Here is a 24,799-nt window from a genome sequence, read left to right as displayed (position 1 = left end):
GCACCTCATGCACGAGTTACACAGCATTAATACGCATGCACCAATCAGAATCAGAGTCGGCAATCTTCTCATTGTATCAAAACCGAAACAGATTGTTAAATTAGAATTGGATTGATAAAATATTGTAAATAAAATAATTAAATAAATAACTTTTCTTTGATAAGTAACTATGCACAGTCAGCGTCGTATAGTGTAGTAGCATCCAAAGTATTCAAATAGTTCGGTACGCCATACAAATGATGTAGTGTACCGAACTATTTGAATAGGTACTTTGGAAACTACCTACTATATGACGCTGACTGTACGTACCTACTTATTTAGATAGATTAGAGTAAATACGCGTGTCTTGTTTTGAATGGTATTCGAATAGGAACACAACTTTACTTAATCCAACTGTAATTTCAAATAAGGTGCGAATCCTACTCAGATTTGTTTCAAATGGGTTTCAGTATTTAGTTTCAAAAAGCTGCATAAAGTAGTCAAACCAGTTCTCATGCGTTGCACCCTAATTGATAAATTGGAATCTTATTAAAGTCCGTCTGAACACCCTGGGTTATTCCAATAGCCAAAGAGCACAAGGTTCAAGTGAACCAGTAACCACGAACTTCGTACCCATAATAGTTGATTAAATAGGATCTTTAGTTTAACAGAGAATCAGACTCGCCTGTGCTCGTGCCAATTGGAATACCTACATACCCTGATTCGTACTTTCGGAGCTCGATGTTCACAAAATACGTTCGCGCTGCCTCTTTCGATTCTTATACAATGGATGGCTAACAGGAAGGAGACGGAAAATTCGAGAACTCGGCAGGTAGTCCAAGTGAGTATCGTTTAGTAGTCCCCTGATTTAATGGGATTATTCCCAGTGGAGGCTATTATTGATACCGCGTAGTATTTCTAGGTATTTAGAGAGCAATTCAACTTAGTAATTACATTATTTAAATACCTGCACTAATTTTTATTGAATAACATTTAGGCTCAGTATCATAAAAGGCATAAAAGCCTTTATAGCAATAAGTATCTAAAATGACGAAGTAAAGTTTTTTAGGGTTCCGTACCCAAAGGGTAAAACGGGACCCTATTACTAAGACTTCGCTGTCCGTCCGTCCGTCCGTCCGTCCGTCCGTCCGTCCGTCCGTCCGTCCGTCTGTCACCAGGCTGTATCTCACGAACCGTGATAGCTAGACAGTTGAAATTTTCACAGATGATGTATTTCTGTTGCCGCTATAACAACAAATACTAAAAACAGAATAAAATAAAGATTTAAATGGGGCTCCCATACAACAAATGTGATTTTTGACCAAAGTTAAGCAACGTCGGGAGTGGTCAGTACTTGGATGGGTGACCGTTTTTTTTTTTGCTTTTTTTTGTTTTTTTTTTTTTACATTATGGTACGGAACCCTTCGTGCGCGAGTCCGACTCGCACTTGCCCGGTTTTTTAATTTTAAATACTCAACAGAGTCTACAAGCAGATATCGGAAGACATGAATTATTGTCTAATTCAAATCTAATTTCAAAGATATCTAGTAACACATGACATCAAGAAACCAAATCAATTAAAAAAGTAAAATTAACAAAGTTACTGAATGAAACTACTGTCAAAGCACTGTGAATAACCCTCCAAACACGGTCGCAGGCGCATCAGACGCGCTCATGACGTCACCGCCGGAGCCTCCAATCAGCGGGCGGAAAGCGCCGAGCGAACACGAGCGGGCCGGCGCGGTGCAATAAAAAGCTCGGGGGCATTCGGAGCGCGTGCCTCGACGTGTGTGGTCCTCTGCGGCGGTCCTCCTCGCTTTCTGATTTATTGAGTCAGAGTTTCTCACTCTTTATCGGCTAATTTGTATGGTGAAAATGTTTGGAATTAATTAATGAGTTTTAAGGTACTATAAGTAGTTTGGATTATGGTAAATTTAGAGTTAAATATGTAGAAGTTTGTGCGTACAATGTGATGTTTCTAAAGTTAACTTTTTTGTCTTGTATTGTATTAGATCTCGATTTCATAGCTCTTTTTATTCTTTCGCTTATATTGCCTTCCTAGGAACAAGGATTTTAACAACATAATATTGCACTCCACCAAGTAGGTAGGTAAGTAAGTACCTGGGAACCTATCTTCTACCTACAGAGCAGTCGACGTGTGGGTAAGAGACAGTAGACAAGAGTTAGAATACTTGCTCCGCAAATTTTATTTATCAGGTAAAATAATTACATATTAACAGCGGGATATTTGTTAGGGAAGCAGAGGGCCTACCGTCATCATCGAAAAATCGTTAGGCACCTGCTTCTTAGAGAGGCTATTTTCGATTATTCGAATTCGATGTTAGTGGTCGGCCCTCTGTCAGGTATCTAACAAACGCAAGAAAAAAAGTTTTTGCTCCATAAACAGTAATATTAAAATAATTATTTGAAATCAGAAACTAACAACTCGAATCTAAACGGTACTCGGATTTATCAAAAACATTTTCGTTATCCCCTTTCATGGAACCTACGTCACTTCCTGATGTTGCTTTCAACTCGGGATATCTCGGCATCAATACAAAGTTATTAGCATCATAAGTATTGTCCTCCACTGTATTCTTCCACTGGTCGACAATCATCTTCAGCGGCTCCAAGCACTGCAGGCTTTGCTTTACTCTCAACAATTCAATGTTGCACTGATTCTCTACCTCGAGAAGTTTCAACTTGAAAGCCTTAGCTAACATCTGCTTTCTAATGGCATTTTTCTTTTCCATTTGCGCCATGTTAAGAGTAGTCTGATACTTCTGTAACTGTTTTTCGTACTCAATGAGATTCTCATCATAGTTTAATTTAGCGTCAACACACGTCACATATGGATTGGAACTGTCTATGAAACTTTCCTGCAGATTTTGGGAAGTGGAGACGCCCTCATGTGTGTATGAATATGCAGGTTTGGTATCTTCAACTACTGGACTATGGGTAAGTTTACTCTCCATTTCTAATTTTGACTTCTCTTCGCTGAGCTCAAATTTCAGTGACTCTATTATGCTTCGGCATTGGGCAATACGTTCTTTAATTTTTGTCTCGTCATCAACTTGAGATGGTGACCCTTGGTCAGCTTTACTTACCTGAGCTTCGACTTCGGCATCTTGCTTATTGGCTTCGTTTATTTTTGAGGGAATATGTTGAGATATATTGTTGTCCCCAGAAGCTAAATTAGACGAGTCCATATTTAAATAAACAAATTCAAGTAAAATTTTTCACAAAATGACAATTAGATGTCAACAGTGCCGGTGCCAAGGACTTTGTAGTGTTATAACCTCGTTAAAACTTAACGACAATCAACGGCCAGTATAAAGTTCTCCGTAATCTAAAACGTAGTGATGAAATACATGTCGTAAGAATCCGCCGTTTACAAACGGCGCTATCAATTTACAAACGGTTTCACATTTGTAAAATGATGACGCCGTTTGTAAATACAATGCCGAAGGTAAATTATAACCGGTCCTCGTTATGTAATACCTTATAACATACGTTCTTTACAGTCATCGCAGTCGATGTAGGCTGTAGACTACCTCCTCAAAATACCTTCTTTAGTCGCTGCAACTATCATCTGCAAAGGTGCTGTGGCCAATGATGATGGCATTAATAGCGCCATTTATAATTTGCCGTGGCATTTTAGTCGAATTAGTTCTTTAATTAAAACCGCGCATGAGGATGGTGGTGTGGTATAAAAAAATAGTATGATTTTATAAAACAGCAAACCATGGTCATCTTCAGACTACCATCACGTTTACGTTGACACTATTGAGCGCACTAACAATTTGCCTTCCAGTAATTTACAAACGTGAAGCCGTTTGTAAAATGATGACGCCAATTGTAAACGGCGGATTCTTACAATTTGCCTGCGACATCCGCGGAAATACCTGAGTCGTAGTGCAGTTTTGGTAGGTATATAAATGTGTTAATCCAGCCAAGTGTCACGCCAGCGAACCTAAGATAAAGAAACAGTATTTTTTACGATGTATAAAAAACAGTTTTTAATTAAGTACACGGTAAGCGCCTATCGAATTTGTAATAGCAATTTAGTTCCGAAGTCAACTAGAATTTTTCTTATCAACCATGATTATAAAGTTGGTCATGCAGATCTTGTCAGTAGAAAAAGGCGGCAAATTTGAAAAATGTAGTCGCGAAGGGATATCTTCACAGAAAATTAGAATTTCGCGCCTTATTCTATTGACTAGATTTGCTTATATGCTTGCTTTGCTTATACATATGACTATATACGTCGTAGTTCGCCGGCAAAAGAAAAATTATATTTTTGACGGGATATAATCACGGAAGAACAAAAAGACGTATTTTTAATTTTAATTATTGTAGTTAGTTTTAGTTTTATATTCCTGTTTATGTCTTTTAGTAATTTATATTAATAAATACTCGTAGAATATCTAATACTTAAAAAAAGACGTAACATAAAATTCAAAAGTTCTAAGTTAATATCATATTATCCAACATTACAACCAAGGCCCCTACCTTTTCTGTTCTCTTTGACGGCGCAGCAACTAGTATCATTTCTCTCTCCTCGCTCTTTTAAAATGCCATTTGTCAAAAAAGGACAACCATACTGTTGACAAGGTGAACTTCAAATCAAGTGTTGCCTTTTTTGATGCATCCAGGCTGTGTATGTGTGCGTAAAAACGTGTATGTGTGCTCTTTTAGGGATGTGAAAAGTCGATTTTAATCATGTTATATATCGATAAATGCTACACAGTGGAACGAAATAGCAATTAATTGAAGCTTCAATATCTTTGTTAAACATATACATAATTGAAATGCTAATGAATAAAATAAATATATTAGAATATAATAAAATATTTCAATTATTGCGGAACACATATCTTAGTAGGTGTTTATGTATTTTAGTTAAATATCTGAACTTTCCATTGGTTCCCTGCTGGGGCGTGACGATAAAATTGTGATCTGATAACCACAATAAAGAATAAAAGCGTTTTTGTTCATTTTAGATATCGTCAAACCTTTGAAGTAAAATTAAAATTGTAAGAAATGTCGATAGTTTATCGATATGACTTTATCGACATGGCTACAGCAAGGTGGTGTTAAATTGTTAATCGTACACTAAAGTCACTAAACAAAAGTGGCAACAGTGACAGCTCGCTGAGACCCCGTCTCTATATATTGTAAGTCTATGATTACAACACAAGATCAGGCTGACCAACGTACAGATAAATAATTATCATCAACCATAGACAAAAGCTATTTGAGACAATATCTAAACCGTTGAAAGTACGCGTATTCGTACGTCAATTTTAAAAAGAAAACTGACATTTTGATGTCAATGTCAAAGTCACAATCGAATCGATAGTTTCTCGTTCTGTTGGCGCGTAAATTTCTTTGTTATTTGATAGCCCTAGTCTGCATTTGATTTATTTAATATAACACACACAAAATGGGTCTTTTGGAGTTGTGTGAAAAATATTTCCAAACCAAGAATCTATACGAAGTTCTTGAAATCACCGAAAAAGCTACGGATAAAGAAGGTAAGTCGATGGTGTACAAAATAACCCTAATCATAATACCGGAATATTGTTTTACTGAACCTGTTGTTTGTTTGCAGTTAAAAAAGCGTATCACAAGTTATCTCTCAAAGTGCACCCAGATCGTGTTGGTGAAAATGACAAGTTAGAAGCCACTGAGAAATTCAAGGTACTTGGAGGCGTTCATGCAATCCTCAGCGACTCGAACAAGAGAGCCACCTACGACGAGACGAAATGCGTTGACGACGATGATGATGTTGTAGTTGACCGCGACTGGACAGTATATTGGAGACTGTTGTTCAAAAAGATAACAGAGGATGACATTATTGCCTATGAAAAGGAATACATTGGTGAGTTTTTACTGCTGAATCCTTACTCTAATTTAACTAACAACTTTCGTAGTATGACCATTGACACAATATATCTAAGGATGGGCCTTATGGGCACTAAGAATGACGCTAGTAGTATGACTCACAAATTCAAGCCATGTGTGCAGTCTAATGCAACTAGTTGTGACCAATCACATTCATGATGCGAACTCATCAACCAATCGTGTTGTGGTGTAAGACTGCACGATCGGTTCGAACGTGTGTGTGTGTGAGACACCGCTGTACTGGCCCCAGGCTTATTGCCCTTAAGGGCCCCCCCACATCTGGCATCTTTCGAGCGTCGGCGTCTACAATTCTATGGCTGCTGCTCGACGCAACTGCGCAGCGACGTCATTTTCATCATCAAAACGACGTTGCTGCGCAATCATAGCGCTGACCAGACGCCGACGCTCGAAAGACGCTAGATGTGGGGGGGCCCTAAGGCCTGTCCTCAGATATAAATGTCAATGAGTATAACCAAGGACCCCACAATATATTGATAAGGCACCATGATAATGACAATTAATTCTTAGCTTGTTTTACTTATTTTGTTTACTTTTTCATTACTTGCTGTGTCAGCTGATAGTAACCTGGCTTCTCAGCTGAGATGTTATGTGCTTCATGTACCTTTCTCCAATACCATCTTTACCATAAGGGCACAAGGGGCCCATGCCCAGGGCCCCCAACCTCAGGGGGCCCCGAAGGACAGACAGTAACAGTGTATTTGATTACTCATAGTAAATGGAAGATTCTAGTAGAAAAATGTTACTTTAATTTCTTTACTTTCCAAAAGGGCCTCAAATTCTTATGTGTCCAAAGGCCCCAGCATAGTTTAAGACAGCCCTGCCTTCCTCTAAATCAGGAGACCATTGCAAGATAATTTACAACTCAAAATATGAGAAGAAAACTTTAATAATTTAATTTGAAACACAATATAAGAAATTGTGAATTCTTATGCAACAGGCACAAGGATGGTGTAATAATTAACACATTCAGTGCCGAAAACCCGACTATCGGGTATTTTATGATTTCGTTCCCAGGCTGGACAACCCGATAGTCGGGATTGTGGTACTACTGGTTTATGCAACGAAATTGTTGTGGCCTGGCGCGGACGTCTTGTTTGGCTGGGTGGCAATGAATGTGAAAAAAAATTATAGACTGCTAAGTTCCAGAAATAGGATCCTTAACACATTCAACACCAAGAACCCGACTGTCGGGTACACTGTTCGTAGCGACTACGCGCTACATACGACGAAACCGTGGCTACGCGCTACGAGCGTAACCCGTAGCACTTAGTGGTATTGAATGTGTTAAATCATCATACATTAGGACAGTGGTCTCAAAACTTTTGGACCCAGGATTTTGGCTTTTTTGGTCCTTGTCAGGGGCCGTACCATCGCACACACTTAACTGTCCTTATCCCTTTTGTAACAAGGTCCACCAATGGACAGTTAAGAGTGTTGCTGTTTGTACGGCCTTAGCTTATGTTAAGTTAACTAAGACTTTGCTGTCCATCGGTCTGTCACCAGGCTGTAACTCATGAACCGTAATGGACTAGACAGTTGAAATTTTTACATATGATTTATTTCTGTTGCCGCTAAGTATAACATCAAATACTAAAAACAAAATAAAATAAATATTTAAGTTGGCCTCCCATACAACAAACATGAGTTTTTGCCGTTTACGGAACCCTTAGTGAGCGAGTCTGACTCGCACTTGGCATGTTTTTATATTATAGACTCCAGACTTAGATGTTTCCAGAATTCTTTTAGGTTAGCTATTACTCAATACTACCTTCAACCTGTTTTCAGGATCTGAAGAGGAACGCAATGATCTCAAAGTAGCTTATTTAGCGGGTAAAGGTGACATGGACTACATTGTTGACCAAGTGCAGTTTGCCAGGAGTGAACATGAAGACAGACTTAAGGGCATCTTGAGAGTGAGTAAAAATCCTTAGCGACTGCAGCGACTGACCTAACCTTTCAACCTGGAGGGAAAAATTATGCCTCAATATACTGGTCAGGTTTCATCAGGTTTTCCTGCACTAGAGAGCAAGAACAGAACCAATGTAATTGAACTGTTTTCTCGGAAAATAACTTTTAGATTACATCACTTTCCTAAATGGGGCCCACTGATTAACAGTCGCCGGACTTGCGCCAACGTTGCGTTGAGCAGCAGGCATAAATAGAGTTGACTAGACGCCGACACTCGGGAAACGCTAGTGTGGGGTGGCCCTAACTGTCCTCAGTTACGAGGCTCAGTAGGTATGTTCAATTTCTTGTTATTGAACACTATTTTTGTTCCAGGATTTGATTGACAAAGGAGAAATTCCGGCATATAAAAAATTCACTCATGAGCCAGAGAAAAAACGCCAAAGGAGGATTGCGAAAGAAAACCGAGAAGCAGTGGAGGCTGAGGAATTGAAGAAAGAATTGGGAGTTGGTTCAGGTGAGACTTCATATTCGGGCTGGCCCGAGGAGGACGCTCCAAGTGGGCTTGTTAAGCCCGCTTGTGACGCGTTGGAGGTGGACCGTCGAGGAAGAGGAGTGTCGGTATTGCGGTGAGCCGTTCTCCCTATCCTCGGCGGCCGAGGTGGGATCGCAGGGGAAGAGGCGTGATGGTATTACGATCGCCACTCGCCCTATCCCCTGCGAACTTGGCGGTGCCGTTCCGCTATAGCGGCGTTGGTGGGGCTGCAGAGGAAGAGGAGTGTCGGTGTTACGATGTGCCGTTCTCCCTGTCCTCTGCAGCCGAATTGTGGTTTTGCGACAGAACCATAGACCTGATCTGTCGCCGGGCGCCGGAGAACTTTCTGGCGCCCGTAGCTTCCTTGTGGCGGGCTCGGGGGGGTCCGCTACAGTGCAGAACGGAGGCGGAGGAGGAAGGCGCGTCGAACCATCTGGCGCGCCTAGCGTGAAGAGCCTTCGGGCATTTGCGAAGGAGCCACTCGTGGGCGGCTGCCGCCGGTGGGGTCGCGGATGAGTACGCAAGCGTCCCCGTAACCCCACCAATAGGGCGGCGAGGCGGTATATGGGGGGTTTTTAGTGGGTATACCGTGGGCCTCATTAGCCTAGACGGGAGTCCCACATAACCACTCGGGTCACCCCCCGCACCCGGGTGGTATGCGGAATGCATTTTCCCCACTAGACTTCATATACAGAAAATATTTCACTCCACATGTATTATTGTATAAGATAGCATGGGAGATAACTTAGTGGGCATGACTAGGCAGTCACAGAACAGGCCACATTTCACAAGGTAATGAGGTCGGCAACTGTCAGGTCTAGGTATAGCTTTTAATTACTCCTTTATTAAGTATCTATAAGTTAACTGGAAGATCTGATTTACCTTTATTCCTGTTTTGTACAACATATTGTATTGTGGCTGCCCGTACATTTCTTTTGTTGTTCACTTGTGCATCAGGGCTTCCCTCAAGTCCTCACAGCACATACATCCAGAGTAATAATTAATAACATTTCTTTTAGGTCCCAATAGTCTGGAACTCATGATAAAACAAAAGCAGCAGGCACGGGCGCAACAGATGGACTCGTTAATTGACAGTTTGGCAGCTAAATATGGTGGCGGGAATAAGCCAAAGGCTACGAAGAGGAAGGCCGCCACTAAAACTGAAACTGCTTCGATGAATAAGAAAAGAAAGTGAGATGTAAGGAGTAAGGCTGTTTTTACACACGCGGAGCGTTACGTTGGTTTTAGGCAGCGCAGGGCGCACTAAAGGGTGGCATATGCCGATGTAGGAGCGTTCTTGTCCTACCTACTGCATCTAAGAATCGTGCAAAACACATAGCCCGTGCTGGAATTTGAAATATGACCTTGGATAGCCGGGTCGACACAAAACGAGGCATTGCGGCCGAGGCATGCCGAATCTACACAGACCAAGCTGCTTCGCGCGGCAATTTGGCGGAGGCGGCTCGTTCTGTGTGGATTTACTATATTCACCATTTGCAGTCTCCAGCGGTATTACCTTGAACTGAAATTAGTATGTAATTTAATTAAGCTATATTCCGTTGAGAGAAGAATTGAATCTCACTCTTCAAGGTGATTCACGAGACGCGTAACAGTGAGTCTTTAGTAATTCAAGATCATATTTCCTTGCCTCAGCTTGCAAACTCCAGTGTTTTATCTTCTACGCATCGCGAGTCGCCACACAAGTCGAAATCGCAACGCGCCGCGTATGCAAAAACTAGACCTAAATTTGTATTGTGATGATGTGTCAGTTCAATTTTATTATTGATTAGGACTAAGTAAATTATTGTAAAAAATACTGCCTAATTTTATGATGTGTTTAATGAAGAATAAAACATTTTTCTTTACAAAAACATATGTTATTAAATCCTCCAAATTTAATCTCCTTCCTCAGTAGCGACTTGCATTTCGCTTTCGGGATAAAATGGACCTTGTTGCACATAAACCTGCAGTCTTAAAATAATACTATCATCAAATGCAACTGAATTAGAAAGTCTTTTAATGATGTCATATTTTACTTCCTTCAACTCCTTTGGGTAGGACACTGAACGGTCGAGTAGAAATTCAATAAAACCTGTAAAAAAATTAAAAGTTACAGAAATATCGGCTCGATTTATTAGATCTCTACTAGACCTCAACAAGTTACGATATGGATAATTTAAAAATATTTGTAAGATAGAATGTCAAATTTGACGTTTCCGCGATTCTGGAGGCCCTCTTGAACGATTTCGACAAGTTATGACAGATATCCAAGTCACATCTAGTCGATATCTAATGTAAATCTAGTTGATCTCTATATCGTTTCTAGATCTTGTGATTATCTCGTTTCCCGAATACGCGTGTATATCTTAGATCTCATCTATTATTAGGATATGTCCACACAGAGCGAGCAGCTTTGCGAGGAAATTGCCGCGCGAAGCTGCTCGGTCGGTAGAGACTTGCCTCGTTCGTGGCGGCAGTTTCCTCGCGAGACGGCTCGTATGGATCCGCCTAATGAATCACGCACAAAGCGCAACAGATTCGATGAAAAGTTTATATCAAGTTTGATCCACTCTGTGTATCTGTTTTATTTTTTACAAGGCTGAGTTATTGACCTGAACCATCAATTAAAGTGGTGAATCTGGAATTTTCTACTCATGAGAGTGACTAATGGTCAATGAAATGGGGGTAATGGTGAACCGAAGTCAACGCCGATTAGGCTCGCGTATTTCGCGAAGTCGTGGACAGATACGGTTTAGGTTTAGATATATGTAAAGTTATAACCGATAAAATACCTGCAGTCCTTGCTACCAGTTCTTCACCCCACTGATGTTGACACACCGCATCCAACAGTGCGAAGGCAGCCGACCTTATATCCGGGAACGGATTTTTACACAACTCTAACAATGTAACCATAGGTGATTGGCTTAATGTTCTGAACCATTCTCTAGTCATGAGAGTGACTCTATGGTCGATGGGACGGGGTAACGGTGAACCGAAGTCGACTCCGATGAGGCTGGCGAAGCAATGTAGGGCGCGGACTTTGATCTCTGTTGTGCCGTTTCGGATTAGCTGCGCGACGGCGTTTACGCCTTGGGTGTACTGGCTACCTGCATTGGAATAAAAATATTAATGGGTCTTTAAATCAACTAGAGAAAATAGTAGTACGATACAAGTATAGGAAATTCACAAATATATTCACAAAATAGGAATTACCTATTCGCACATGTATCATGGGCATCATGGCCCTTTAACTTTTCGACATAGTCACGTAATGTGTGTATCGCACTAGTGCGGTAATGTAGCACCATATACAGTGAAACCTGGTTAAGTGGGACCTGGATAAGTGAGAAACCTCTATAGCTGGGACTCATGGCGCGGTCCCGACGCTTTAGCACTGAATTACCTCTGTTAGTGAGATAAAACGAACCTCTATAACTGGGATTAGTTGTTGTGATTTTGTAGTCACATTTACCTCTATAATTGAGACAGAGAGTGTATTTTACCTCTTTTACTGAGACTATATTTATAAGATTACATTTACCTAATTGTTTTTTTTAGAATTTTATACGAATTAACCTCTGTATCTGAGATAACGTCAATCTATGACCTCTCTAACTTGGACTTTATTGATCTATTTCCGTATTCTTAGTAACTCTTAGTCTATCCACAAATTACGCATTTGCTTATTTGTGTCTAAACGACTTCAAGTTTCGTTTAAATAGTTACTAATATATAGTTAAAACTATCGAAACGAAAGCTGAAATCTTGATAAGTAACAAGAATAAACAAATTTTCATGTATTAAATTTCTAAGACGCAATGAAGTCCGTATCAAATTTAATTGAAAAAATTTATCCTTTGGAAAATCATTCGAAATATATTCAAAGAAATGTTTAAACAGACTTAAAAAATATTTAGGGACAAGAATATATAGAATAGAAACATATTTATTGTATATCTTTTTGTTACAAATTATGTCCGCTTAGCGGGTGTGGGTAAAATTACATATGTCTTAAAGATCTAGTAATTTAATATATGTGTATATTTTACATATTAGGTTATGGAGGAATTCAGAATTCCTTCATAACAAAGGAGCCCTAGGAGGAAAATTACGCTTGCTAATCCTTTAGGGACAAGGATTATTTTACCTAAACATTTAAAGATAATTACAAAATACCTTATTAACCACCTCTATAACTGAGATATATCATCTATTTTCACCTCTATTAATGGGACCCTCTGTAAATGAGACAGAAATTTATTTGTACCTGGCTAACTGAGAGCCTGGGTAAGTGGGATACCTCTTTAAGTGAGACAAATCTGCTCGTCCCTTGAAGTTTCACTTATCCAGGTTTCACTGTATATATATATATATTTTTTTTATTATGAATGGGCTTACTCATGGCCACAGACTAGCCGAGGCGTAGACGTGGCCTACGATGGAGCGAGCTCGCCCAGAAGGTGCCTGTTCACTCTTGATTTGAAGGTTGCCGGGTTATAAGAACACGGAAATATAGACGCCGGCAAGGAATTCCATTCCTTGGCAGTGCGCATAAGGAAAGTAGAAGCAAAGCGCTTCGTGCGAATTGGTGGAATATCTACCAAGTAAGGATGGAAATATGTACTTTAAAGAATAGTGCGTAAATATACAACACTGCGTCGTATAGGTTTTTTTTGGTTCCATTCCGTGACTATTAACCCTTCGTACTTAACGTAACCTATTGTATTAAACAAAGGATTTTAATTCGTGCGCACTGATCAGTGCTTAGACAGATGAAAGGTTAACAGTCAACTCTGTGTTACTATTACTACGTACCCAAAGCAGCCAAACTCAGCTTCCCTTCAATAGTAGATCCAATGAAGCCCAAAGTATCCAACGCTATTGGCAGGGTGGCTTGGTCCTGGCTTGCGAATGTGTCAAACATCAGATTCATCAGGACAGGGTATTTCGTGAATATTTCCTGCGGGTATTTATGGGCGATAGTGCCGAAGAATTTCATGTAGCCTGAAAAAGAAGACATAAAATCATAATTTAGGAGAAAACTGTTTGTATTTTTGTTAGTCTTTTTTTGCTCAATCCTCAGACACCAAAACCTTAATAAACGATATTTCCCGATAACTTGGGGTGTCTGGCGACCTACGAGCAGGGTCATATTTTGCCCAAAGGCTCAGCTTAACCATGCAGCGGGGAAATGCGGCCAGTGCCCTGGGGATTATGCCCCAGGTGACAGGGTTCGTTGAAAATTGATTAAGTACCTATGTAAATATTGTATTTAACTCTAAATTAATAAATAATCCTAAGTTGCAAAAGGTATGAGTCACTCTGTATTTTAGGCTGTGCCGCTAGACATAAATACCTACCTACGTTTTTGAGGTCAAATTTTTCAGGGTACGCATTTCATTAAGGGGTGGCACCAACCTGAACCAAACCTCCAGTCCAAGATCAGGATCTTGGTCTCTGCATGGTCGGAAACCAGTCAGTTCACCTTGGCAAGAAGCTATACGGCTCGGCCACGACATCGAGCGACTTGCGACGGCGGGAGCGATAACCATAGATTGGAGCGATGGTCGCTCGATGTCATGGCCGAGCCGATAAGCGTCAACCAGTCAGCTGCAGAAAAAAGGAGTAACTTTTACCTGGTGTAAGTAACGCGCTCAGAGGATTATTAGGAAGTGCAGCCACTAACTCGCTGACTCTCTTCAACACCCCCGTTTTCACGAAATGGTTGATACCATGCGGAGCGACCGCGAGACGGGACATCAGCTCTAATATATTCAACTGGTATAGCACATCGTTTGTGTTTAACTCGGATACCATTGCGTCGAAGTATTGGTGGTCGGCGCAGAGTTTGAGCAACTCTGGTGACTTTGAAGCAACGTTGACTATCACCTGAAATTATTAAACTCTTTAAGGCTCCATGATTTCAGTCCGCAGCTTTAAGGACAGCCGTGCGTACCCGGGATCGAAGATCTCATATTTTTAGACTTTATGCAAAAAAAAAAATATGGTGCCTTTTTAGATATAGTTCGTGTTTTTTAGCATTAGAAATAAGGTTAACAATCTTGATGTGTCTTTTAATGGAAAAACACATTTTAAAAATAAATTATGGCAAATATGTAACAATCATGAATCTAATACGATCATTTATATTCTTCTGCTTTCATAAGTAATAGTTACTGATTTTTAAAAAGCGTTTTTCAATTAAATGTCTTGTCAAGATCGCTTACCTTCTTTCAAGTTCTTTCTAATGCTAAAAAAAAACGAACTATAGGTCTTTGGGTGTTCGTGTTTTTTTTCTATCGTGCGAAAGTTGTTAATCACAATTTCGATTAAATGAAGTTACTCAGGATATTTTTATAAATGGAAGAAAAAACTACCTATTAGCATTGAAGTTCCGGACATAGTTGTGTGGTAGTACTGGACTATAGTCGAGTGATATTACTATACGTAAAGACCAGCTTAAAATTAGTCCTTTTATTTACCAGAATCCATATTCTACCTGTGTATTACCTCAAAAGCATTACATTTACTGCTGCTATCATATTCAAGTGCGATTTTCATTTCTTCCAAAACTTTCGGGTAAGCTTCGTAGGGCAGGTTAGACGTAACAAGAATAGCTTTGTTGCTAATGGACACATCTTTGTCTAGAACCTGCTGTGCTACTGCCACAAACACGTCTATGTACTGTGGCACTGGCAGTAGTGAGGGATCAGATGTTACTACTTTTGTCACCTGGAAAATACAAGTTATTCATTAATTTCTTGGGGAGAAAATGTATCATATTTATAGCAGGGAAAGGTAAAATGTAACTTCAACATCAGAGGAGTTGCAAGATTGTTGCCAGCCTTTAAGATGGGAATACACTCTTTTCTTGAAGGTGTGAAGGTCAATATGGTCCAGAAATTCTGTTATGTTGGCAACAGTTCATTCCACAGTTTAACTGTATGAGACAGGAAGATAAGAACTAATAAACCAGTAGGGTGAAACTGAACCTTTTGGGCAATCTGAGCTCCGTTTTAGAGTTTGCAAAACTTGAGATTCCCTTGTGTGCACGACCAAGGATAAGATAATGACTAATAACTAATGAGACTACCCTAAATAGCCGAAAGGAATAGTGCCATACATTAGAAAGCTGGACAACATTATTTGTCCCTGAATCGCTGTCAAAGATCAGTTTCATTTCTGTATCTATTTATTCTGGTACTAAACAGTAAACTGTAACTTTAAGGCCTATTTTCCGGGCAGGGCATGACCGGGGCGCGCCACTTTTACAGATAAAATGCACACGCCCCGCCCGGAAAACGCGCCTGTGTGACGGAACCTTTACCTCATCAACTGCAATCTGACGCACACAAGCCTTCTCATGTCTCAACATGAACATAAAATGGCCTGTGTAATTTCTGATGATGCCGCCAAGCTCAAACTTATCACAGCACAGCTTTAGCGCTTCACATGTTAAGTTGAATTGGGTCCTGAAAATATTAATTTTGATGAATTAAATCCCAGCAAGCTAGAAATCATTTTGATACCTTCATTAGGTCCTAAATTCGTATAATTGCTCCTTCCTAGGTGTAGATTAATTTTGGGAGCCTTGGAAGATACATTTTACCTTGGATAGACAAAACCAGTTGATGTAGAAGTCGAAGTAAGGAAGGACAATCAATGTTAGGACTAGCAAGGTAGTTGGGATCAGCGACTGGTAAAAAAAAAATCGGATTTGACAAAAAAAAAATGTGGCAGCCATTTTTACAATATTTGTTTACGAACTCATATTAAGGTATCTTTCGGATCCTCAGACTATGTCAATTTTTATCATGATTAGAGCAAATCGGATCCGTCGGACGTACCGTGTTTGAACTACAAGCAAAAAACTGAATAAGTGCAATTTTTATTCCACAACTCCTGGAATGGAGCAAACTCGGATTACGCTAATTCAGAACCAAATGAAGGTATTAAGACGATTTCCAGCTTGCTGGGAATTAATTCCTGGAAAAAATCTAATTTCGTTGGCCTAGTACTATTACTACAAAATATAAGAATGCTACATGTATAGGGTGAATCAGTACAACAAAGATTTAACATAACCTAACAAAAAATAATATTGTAAAGCCTAACAAGTTCCTTTTTAGCCCTCGCCACGTTGCGGATTTTCGATGGAACTAATTTATTTTAATGGCAATTATTTTGTTTGACATCCGACATTGAAAGTCATTGAATGTCACCGATGTAAACAAATCGAAAATGATTGTAAATATTTCAGGATAATAACAGATTTTGCAATCAAAATGCCCAAAAAAATTCACACCGATGCTAAACAAATAATTTTAAATACATTAAAATACTTGCGACAGAAAAAGGATACGGGATTCAGTAGCATTCCATTAAACAATGTTGTGAAATTATTTGTTGACATGACGGGTACTGATTTTCATAGTGAGTTTGTAATAAACTGGTTAGTTTTGTACTAAATATGAATATTAATTATTAAATTATTATTTTTCTCATTTAAGGCGTCTTTAGTGCTATAATCAAAAATATTTATTATAAGAATGAGCCATTACCACCACGAGTGACTGAATCTGGTAAATATATATACGGAGGTCGAATATTTAGAATCAAATTATGGCGGATAGGTAAATTATTCATACTTAATTATCAACTAAACATGCTCTTTCGATTGGGTTTCGATTGGGAAACATACTTCTACAACTCACATGTACATAATTGTATACCTCACTCGCTCTTGCACGATGCCAATACACACTGTCCCGACTATTCATGACGTACACGTATTGTTGCTATATGTAAGCTGTTTGTAGCGACATTATATCAGGGCTAAAAAAGAACTTGTCAGGCTAAATAGTAATTTACTTGTCTTGGACATTAAGACACTGAACAATCTCTTTGATTCCAACATCTCTGATCACGGCTGAAATTTCGTTTGCAGGCTTCAACGAAAATAAGTTTATGATGTCATTTAGTGCAGCCGGTCTAGATTCATCACGGTGGAGACTATTTAGAAACTGACGGTATTGATCTGCATCTGATATAACCATTTTGGTTGGTAGCTTTTAAGTAATACAATTAATAAAAATTTTAAACACTGAAAGAAATAAACAAAATTGTCAAAACACTTCAATTCATCGCGGCCTAGTGATGTACTTACGAATATAAAATAAAATCGATGTTTAAAATGTCATATAATTTTTACATGCCGTTAATCAGGTAACTGGGAATAAAACGGTACTAAAATAGTATTATCATTATTAAACGCCTTTTGTTATGTCGAGTAAAGTAATCAAAAGGGTAAAAATCAATAAATTGCAGATTGATGTTCCATAAAATCATTCGATATAAATCGTGTTTGCATTTGCATTACAAGTTACAACACTAGCCGGTACAAATATGTCAAGTCATTAATTACATTAAAGCTATATCTACATAGGTATAAATAAAAGTCCAGTTTTAAACGTCCAAATTTAATATAAATTTGACGTTTAAAATAAAAATAACACAGAGTTATCAAAATCGTTGCCAACTTAGCTTGGTCTGTTAATTCTTCAAGCGCTTATTAGATGACTACACGGTCGCCGGGCACTTTGGAGGCCGACCGCCTTTCCCGGATGTAATATAAAGCGCTTCAGATCTTTTGACTAGTGTTGTCGGTTTAAACTAGTAAATAGGTTTTATAGGTTACCAAATCGCAAATTAAAATCCAAAAATTAGAATTAAACATATGGTGGATTTCATAATATAAATTTATTATCATTATTAACTGTATGCTTTCTTAGCTCGCCAATCCAAAAATTCGTCAATATCACCTTCATCATTTGAATCTTCTTCATTTTCACTTTGTTGTTCTGTATCTAATTTGTTTTTCTTTGTTTCTTCTTTTTTCAATTCTAGTTCTAAGACCCTGCAAAAAATAGGAAATATGAATAATTAAACGCTTTAGGAATAATTAGAATTCACTCTAAATTTATATTGCTAGCATATGACCAATAACATGGCAAAAACACCCTGTAAATGTTTGTTATAATTCTTTTAACCCTTTGACCGCCGTTGTCCGGTATAGAAGACAACGATAGACCGATACGCTGGCGCCGTCGTCTTGTATACAAGACAGATATTCAACCACTGAGTTAATGTGAAAATAATAACAATTGCAATTTCATTTACACTCGTGTTCATATTTAAGGTCTTTGTTTTTTCATTTATTTGCTTTTTAAGCCGCTATATAAATACCTTCTTTTATAATAAGGCATTTAAAAAAATTGCTCCAATTTTCAAAATGTTTATGTTTCTCGTCGCCGTTGTCTTGTATAAAAGACAGCTAGGGATGGGAATGTTAACTCGATATGGGAATTTTTAAAGTAAATATAAAGTCAGAAATATGTTTTTATCTAAGTATTTGAACACTTGTTAATCGCCAATTTTTTTCAACGAACAGTAGGTAACTACTTACTAGAATACGTAGAACGAGAGTCAGATAGGCATAACTATATTTAAAGTTCAGGCAGCTTCTTTAGCTCTATAAAGTAGAGTCAGACAAGTAAATTTGCCCTTGTAGATTGTGGACTATTTAATTGCAGAAGAGATAAATAAAAATAATAATTGATGTTATTTTATAGCTTAGTGGGAAGGGATACACCGCAGCGACCGCTTCGCACAAGAGTGGTACAGGGACATACCTGTTTATCAGACTTTAGTTTTTTGTTATAACATTGAAGTTAATGTGTAATTTTTTAATAACAAGTCGTTGAACGTTTTTTTGATAAGAGTTTACCTATAGATTAATGTAAACCAAACTGAAATTATAATGATAGATTCTAATTCCGGAATAATATCTTCACTTATTAAAAATTCAACCCACGTGTAATTTTCACTAAAACAGTTCCGGTATATTGACTTTATCGACACATGATGCGCAGCTTTAACGTTACGCCAATAAAGTTTACGTACCAACAAGCGCTTACGCCGTTGACCTAGAGACTATTATTACTTGATCCGCGCGGAAACAGTCCTTGTCAGTCTGCACTGCGGGCAGTCCATGCGCGCTGTTGTCTTGTATAAAAGACTTCTCGTACAGCCTAGTGCGGCGATATCACGTCTTGAATCGACATTGTTTAGTGGTTGTTTTTTATGTTAAATCCCTATATTTTAAACATTTTCGGGTGCAAAATATATGTTTAATTTTGGCAATTTGGAATGAAATTAAAACAGGATAAGAACAAAGCTAAATTAAAAAGATTTTTACCATAAATTGTAAATATCGATATCACTATTTGCAATCCCTAAACTTTTTATTAGTTGTTTACTTAAAATTTGCTCTGGCGTGTGAGTGAGCGTCTTTGCGGACTAGGTCCGGCGGCCAAAAGGTTAAGGAACCAAAAGTGTTTGGCAAAAATTTCATTCTTGGTACAGTCATCAGCAATAGTATCTTACACAACTAGGGCCGCAAAAATATATGACGCGCTCTTATTGCGCTCCAAATAAGAACATGTCACATATTTTTGCGGCCCTAGTTGTGTAAGATACTATTGCTGATGACTGTACAAGCTTTTATCGCTGAGCTGACTGTATTTTTCTTACGACAAACTAATATAGTTGGTCAAGCAAATCTTGTCAGTAAAAAAAGGCGCGAAATTCAAATTTTCTATGAAAAGATATCCCTTCGCGCTTACATTTTTCAAATTTGCCGCCTTTTTCTACTGACAAGATCTGTTTGACCAAGTTACTCATCGAGACAATTCTAAAAACCCCTAACACAATTAAATTGCGTTGTTTCATCACAGAGTTCCTATGGCCATCTCCTGTCTCCATCATCAGATCAGCTTGATGGTACCATACCATAATATTGCATTGCATCCGATTTATACATGCATGTGAGCATGCATGCAAAATTTCAGCTCAATCGGAAACCAGCAAGTGGATCAATTTTAATTTGCAAGATTTGATTACAGACCGACAATGGGACAGGTGAAACTAAATAAAAACTTGTAATGATTACAGACAGACAACGGTTAGGTGAAACTAAATAAAAGCTTGTAAAAAGAAATTACGGCTTGTTGGAATTGCTTACGCTAAATAACTAATAATAGACAGACGTATAAAACACAACGATAAACAACTACCGGAATTACGGCTCGCATCCAATCACGTCATTCATCCCAGGTGAAGCCGCTAAATGTGCACGCATGCAAGTTCAAGTATCATTTGCAAGGAAAAGTATAAGAGTGTTGTAAGTACAACACAAGTGCGTACCTGTTCCAATTTCTCATTTGCTCTTCTATTTCATCAATCTGTCTTTCCGCCGTGGCTTCCTCTTGTTCCCCAGCTATTATTTCAGCTGAGGCAGTAGCTTGTTCCTTTATTTCTTTTTGAAACTTTTCCCATTCCTCTTCTACCGGGTCCTTGTACTCTATATTTCGCACCTTGAAATATGAAAAGCGATTTATTACGTTAGTGTGCCTACAGCATTACCTTGCTAAACATAACGTTCTGATATTCAATCTAGTTAATCAATTTACGATCTTTTTATTTATTTTTAGTCTAATTTATTTTTATAATACTCTATTTTTAAATAATGTAATATTGTATAACAAGATATGTTTACTTTCCATACAATAGAATAACGGATTATATGAAGAAATGTGTAATAAATTAGAAGTAAATTCTGGTGACTCTGAAAGTATCCGAACGATCCCTACTAGTGTCACTTAGTGAAAATATCAAATCTTATCAAAAACTTATCGTCATTTTATTATTAATTATTATAAACATCGTTTTGGTATGTTGATATCGAGTAATATTTTATCAACAAAGTTATACAATTGGTGTTTAAGAATTAATACTTGTCGGTACAAAGGCACAATGAACTATACACTGTTGAAATCGGTAAAGGCTTGCATACCGAAGTTAGATGGAGGTAAACACAAGGGGCAAGCCGGTAGGATAGGAATAGTTGGAGGATCCTTAGAATACACGGGAGCGCCTTATTTTGCTGGGATAAGTGCTTTGAAAGTGAGTTTGATCTATCAATATTAAAAAAAAATTTGAATTCCCACTTAGTCCATATTTTAACACACCATAATTATTCTTACAGTATTTTATGGAACTTATGGCAAGTAGCCATAAGTACTCTGGACTTTGGCCTAATTTTTAGCCACTCCAGACAATTCTGAAGACGTAATATAATGTCCTTAGATTTAATTATTAGTTTGTTCTGTCGATATAGCTTTATGACTTATAAGGTAGAAGTACTAGTGCTCAACGCTTCACTAGTATTCGACATGGGCACTTTATGTCAAAGTGACAAGGAATAGATTTGAATACAGAAAAATCATTGCCATTCAAATTTAACCTATATTACTTTGACATAAAGTGCCCATGTCGAATACTAGTGTAGCGTCGAGCACTAGTACTTCTACCTTATAAGGGGCTGTCCATAAATTACGTCATCGATTTTTGACGATTTTCGACCCCCCCCTATAATCATCCAAAAATCATGGTTCAAATGACCCCATTTCCTCCTTCTTCATGCTACCGTCATCCGATGTCCAGACCCCCCCTCCCCTAATTTGAAATGACGTAATTTATGAATAGCCCCTAAGTCATAAAGCACTTATAATAATTTGAGAATACACGCACAGCAAAATATATTCAGATTGCAACAGTATTTTAAAATTACATTAAAGTATTTTAAAAAAGAAGGAAATAAAAGAATAAAGAATAAATATTTGAAATTTTTAAGTGACCCAATAATATCTTGATAAGCCCTGTGGCCTAGATCATACGACAATTCATAACTACAAATTTACAGGTGGGAGCTGATTTGGTGCACATATTTTGTGCATCTTCAGCAGCAAGCGTCATTAAATCGTACAGTCCAGAACTGATAGTACATCCATTACTGGACCACCCTAATGCTACCGCACAAATTTCTCCATGGCTGGAAAGACTTCATGCCTTAGTCATCGGTCCAGGACTGGGGCGAGAGACGGAAACCTTCAATGTTGTGACAGATTTGATAAATGTTATAAAAGAGAAGAAGATACCATTAGTTATTGATGCAGATGGACTGTTTCTTGTAACTAGCAAACCGGAAGTTATTAAAGATTTCTCTTCACCTGTTATATTGACTCCTAATAAAATAGAATTTGAAAGACTATGTAGCAGCCTTGGTGGGGCTTCAGAGTTAAAAACTCTTGGGGAAAACGTAACAGTTTTGAAGAAAGGGGAAGAGGATCAAGTATATTCTTCGCTTCTGGAAGCAGAGTGGAAGTCTAATGTTTACGGATCTAACCGAAGATGTGGTGGACAAGGGGATCTTTTATCAGGATCAATTGCTACATTTTTAAACTGGACTTTGAGTAATAAGGATAAGATTGAGATTGGTTTGGCTGCTGATCCTCGGACAGCTGCATCCTTGGCCTGCTATTCAGCATCAATTCTTGTAAGGTTATGTAATAGGAAGGCTTTTAAAGTCAAAGGCAGAAGTATGCTGGCTGGTGATATGATTGAATACATCCATGAATCTTTTGAAGAGTTATATGGACAATAATATTATAGGAATGCAAGTACATACCATCATAATACTGACATCAAAGCAAGGTCAGCATTCAGTTTAGAGTGTAGTTTTTTATTACATTTAATATGGGTGTAAAATATATTGGCCTGGGTTGTATCTTTTAGTTTTAAGAATACAAGAAAAATATTTTTGCTATGTTAGTTTTTGAAAGCATTTATAAACCAAAAAGTTTATGAATTTAGTAATTTTATAACTGAATTATTATAAAATAGTTATAAATAACATGATTAATGCATTGTGTAATTTTTTTGTTTCATTGGATATGCCAATCTCTCATTGTTAGTAAGTTTATGGATTAAATTAAAATTACCTTGGCATCCAAGATAGGGTCATCAAAAAATCCTTCTGGTATAGGTGCCTCTGGTACAGGTGGAGTTTTATCTTTGCCACTGGAATCCTTGACTTTCATACTGGATCCAGGCTTCTCATCACCTTTAATACATAAAATATCACAATAATACATTGCACTGATGAGCTAGAACTTTGCTGGTAGGGCTGAACCCTTGGAGCCTGGCTCCGGCGGGCTGGACAGTGGACTTCGTTCGGATTGGAACACGGGCCGGGGGTTTGGAGACCCCTGGATTAGGGTATAACAACTAGGTTTTAACCAACTTAAAAACAAAGACTGAAAAAATTTGTTTGCTATACAAATAATATACTACTTTCATGTGACTTATATATGTATTAGAATATTTCATTCATATTACCTCCATTTAGTGTTGACTGCACTAAATCCAAATTCAAAGGAGCCCTTTTTATCTCCTCGTCGTGATAAGTAATTATGTTAGGCACATTACTCTTCGGTAACTGTACAGGTTTAACATCACCAGCATTCCTCAGGATGCTCTTTAATTTTTTCTCTGGCGGAGCATCTGATGGTGGAACACCTAACCTTTTAACTTTCTTAGCATCTGTGAAATCGTTGGTGATTTTCTTCAACTCTTTAGCTTTCTCGACGTTATCTCTGTGTTGTTTGCTATTAAGATGCACTGGCCATACTGCTTCTGAACGGACCACAGAAGAGCACAGTAAGCACATGAGCTGGCCCAAGTTGTTATATTTGGCCAGCGGATTATCTATCTTCGTAGCCTTGACGTCTTTTTTCTTGCGTTCTGCCATAAGGCGCCGCATTTCTTCTTGGGCTTTCTTCTTCTCCATTTGCGCGCGGAGCGACATGGTGAACACAAGTGCTACAATTGGTGATGCTGGAACTGCTAACGCGCTCTATAGATAACAAAGAGACGTGCGTGCTCTTTGTTATTGTTATCTGGAATACTCTGAATAACTGCTAAAACTAAAACTATGCAGAGCAGGAATACGAAATCCAAATAAATACATTTGACAAAAGTAGTAAAGTATGTCAATGTCATTATCAAATTGACAGTCCAGTCTAGTCATAGACATCTGGTAGATAGAACATAATAGGCGATATTATCAGCGTCTTAATGTGTATCTCAAATAGTACCCCAAACAAATAGAAAATATATAAAATATACACTTTAAAAACCAATTTTAAAGTGTGTGCCATGATAAATGGCATGGCAAAATAAAAGCCATGATAAATGGCATGGCAAAATAAAAGCCATGCACGGACATGCAAGAGGCTGAAATGCAATAGAAAATTGTAAAATATAGTTGGTCAAACCAATTTGTCAGTCAGTAAGAACCAGAAAAACTCTACTCATCCTTTTCTTTTGGTTGCTAGTATTAGTGTAAGACAAAGATAGAATGATTCTCTCTGTCTGATTGGAATGAGAGAGTCTTTTGACAAACTGTATACTGCTTAAAAATGATCTTCTAGCTATAAGTGGCTACCGGTTAAAATAATTATATTGAAATAAAACTAAACATAAGCTTGCCAA

The 24,799-nt window shown here is 38.2% G+C and overlaps 5 protein-coding genes across 5 annotated transcripts; 2 read left to right on the top strand and 3 right to left on the bottom strand.

Annotated features, from left to right (window-relative positions):
• Window positions 1–2,208: 2,208 nt before the first annotated feature.
• Window positions 2,209–3,241, bottom strand: LOC134664846 (uncharacterized). The gene has a single exon (XM_063521576.1). It carries the CDS (start codon window positions 3,186–3,188, stop codon window positions 2,418–2,420), a length of 771 nt encoding a protein of 256 aa, XP_063377646.1. The 5' UTR covers window positions 3,189–3,241; the 3' UTR covers window positions 2,209–2,417.
• A 2,093-nt stretch (window positions 3,242–5,334) lies between these two features.
• Window positions 5,335–10,176, top strand: LOC134664611 (dnaJ homolog subfamily C member 9). The gene is made up of 5 exons (XM_063521341.1): window positions 5,335–5,516; window positions 5,594–5,863; window positions 7,693–7,820; window positions 8,188–8,329; window positions 9,367–10,176. Exons 1-5 carry the CDS (start codon window positions 5,426–5,428, stop codon window positions 9,540–9,542), a joined length of 807 nt encoding a protein of 268 aa, XP_063377411.1. The 5' UTR covers window positions 5,335–5,425; the 3' UTR covers window positions 9,543–10,176.
• LOC134664610 (26S proteasome non-ATPase regulatory subunit 5) lies at window positions 10,106–17,505 on the bottom strand. Its single transcript, XM_063521340.1, has 7 exons — window positions 17,219–17,505; window positions 15,675–15,819; window positions 14,858–15,079; window positions 13,984–14,236; window positions 13,163–13,351; window positions 11,140–11,454; window positions 10,106–10,439 (listed from the first exon to the last, which is right to left on the bottom strand). Exons 1-7 carry the CDS (start codon window positions 17,401–17,403, stop codon window positions 10,243–10,245), a joined length of 1,506 nt encoding a protein of 501 aa, XP_063377410.1. The 5' UTR covers window positions 17,404–17,505; the 3' UTR covers window positions 10,106–10,242.
• A 582-nt stretch (window positions 17,506–18,087) lies between these two features.
• Window positions 18,088–24,284, bottom strand: LOC134664613 (zinc finger protein 830). Its single transcript, XM_063521343.1, has 4 exons — window positions 23,645–24,284; window positions 23,248–23,369; window positions 20,612–20,781; window positions 18,088–18,263 (listed from the first exon to the last, which is right to left on the bottom strand). Exons 1-4 carry the CDS (start codon window positions 24,111–24,113, stop codon window positions 18,119–18,121), a joined length of 906 nt encoding a protein of 301 aa, XP_063377413.1. The 5' UTR covers window positions 24,114–24,284; the 3' UTR covers window positions 18,088–18,118.
• On the top strand, window positions 21,062–23,172 carry LOC134664612 (ATP-dependent (S)-NAD(P)H-hydrate dehydratase). The gene is made up of 2 exons (XM_063521342.1): window positions 21,062–21,370; window positions 22,170–23,172. The coding sequence occupies exons 1-2, from the start codon at window positions 21,140–21,142 to the stop codon at window positions 22,908–22,910; spliced, it is 972 nt and encodes a 323-aa protein (XP_063377412.1). The 5' UTR covers window positions 21,062–21,139; the 3' UTR covers window positions 22,911–23,172.
• Window positions 24,285–24,799: the final 515 nt, after the last annotated feature.

The sequence above is a fragment of the Cydia fagiglandana genome, chromosome 5 (assembly GCF_963556715.1).
Source record: "Cydia fagiglandana chromosome 5, ilCydFagi1.1, whole genome shotgun sequence".
In the NCBI taxonomy this organism is placed as follows: domain Eukaryota; kingdom Metazoa; phylum Arthropoda; class Insecta; order Lepidoptera; family Tortricidae; genus Cydia; species Cydia fagiglandana.
The sequence above is the reverse complement of the archived record's forward strand: the minus strand, read 5'-3'. Positions and strand labels throughout refer to the sequence as shown.

Excerpts from the sequence above, each read along its gene's own strand:
- LOC134664610 (XM_063521340.1), bottom strand. The coding sequence starts at position 17,403 with ATGGTTATATCAGATGCAGATCAATACCGTCAGTTTCTAAATAGTCTC. Across the intron at positions 15,080-15,674 it reads GTCAGATTGCAGTTGATGAG|GTGACAAAAGTAGTAACATC; the intron begins GTAAAGGTTCCG and ends TGTATTTTCCAG. Across the intron at positions 11,455-13,162 it reads GCTGAGTTTGGCTGCTTTGG|GTAGCCAGTACACCCAAGGC; the intron begins GTACGTAGTAAT and ends ATTCCAATGCAG.
- LOC134664611 (XM_063521341.1), top strand. The coding sequence starts at position 5,426 with ATGGGTCTTTTGGAGTTGTGTGAAAAATATTTCCAAACCAAGAATCTA. Across the intron at positions 7,821-8,187 it reads GACTTAAGGGCATCTTGAGA|GATTTGATTGACAAAGGAGA; the intron begins GTGAGTAAAAAT and ends TTTTTGTTCCAG. Across the intron at positions 8,330-9,366 it reads AGAATTGGGAGTTGGTTCAG|GTCCCAATAGTCTGGAACTC; the intron begins GTGAGACTTCAT and ends CATTTCTTTTAG.
- LOC134664613 (XM_063521343.1), bottom strand. The coding sequence starts at position 24,113 with ATGTCGCTCCGCGCGCAAATGGAGAAGAAGAAAGCCCAAGAAGAAATG. Across the intron at positions 20,782-23,247 it reads ACCCTATCTTGGATGCCAAG|GTGCGAAATATAGAGTACAA; the intron begins GTAATTTTAATT and ends TCATATTTCAAG. Across the intron at positions 18,264-20,611 it reads CAAATGAGAAATTGGAACAG|GGTCTTAGAACTAGAATTGA; the intron begins GTACGCACTTGT and ends TATTTTTTGCAG.
- LOC134664846 (XM_063521576.1), bottom strand. The coding sequence starts at position 3,188 with ATGGACTCGTCTAATTTAGCTTCTGGGGACAACAATATATCTCAACAT.
- LOC134664612 (XM_063521342.1), top strand. The coding sequence starts at position 21,140 with ATGTTGATATCGAGTAATATTTTATCAACAAAGTTATACAATTGGTGT. Across the intron at positions 21,371-22,169 it reads CTGGGATAAGTGCTTTGAAA|GTGGGAGCTGATTTGGTGCA; the intron begins GTGAGTTTGATC and ends ACAAATTTACAG.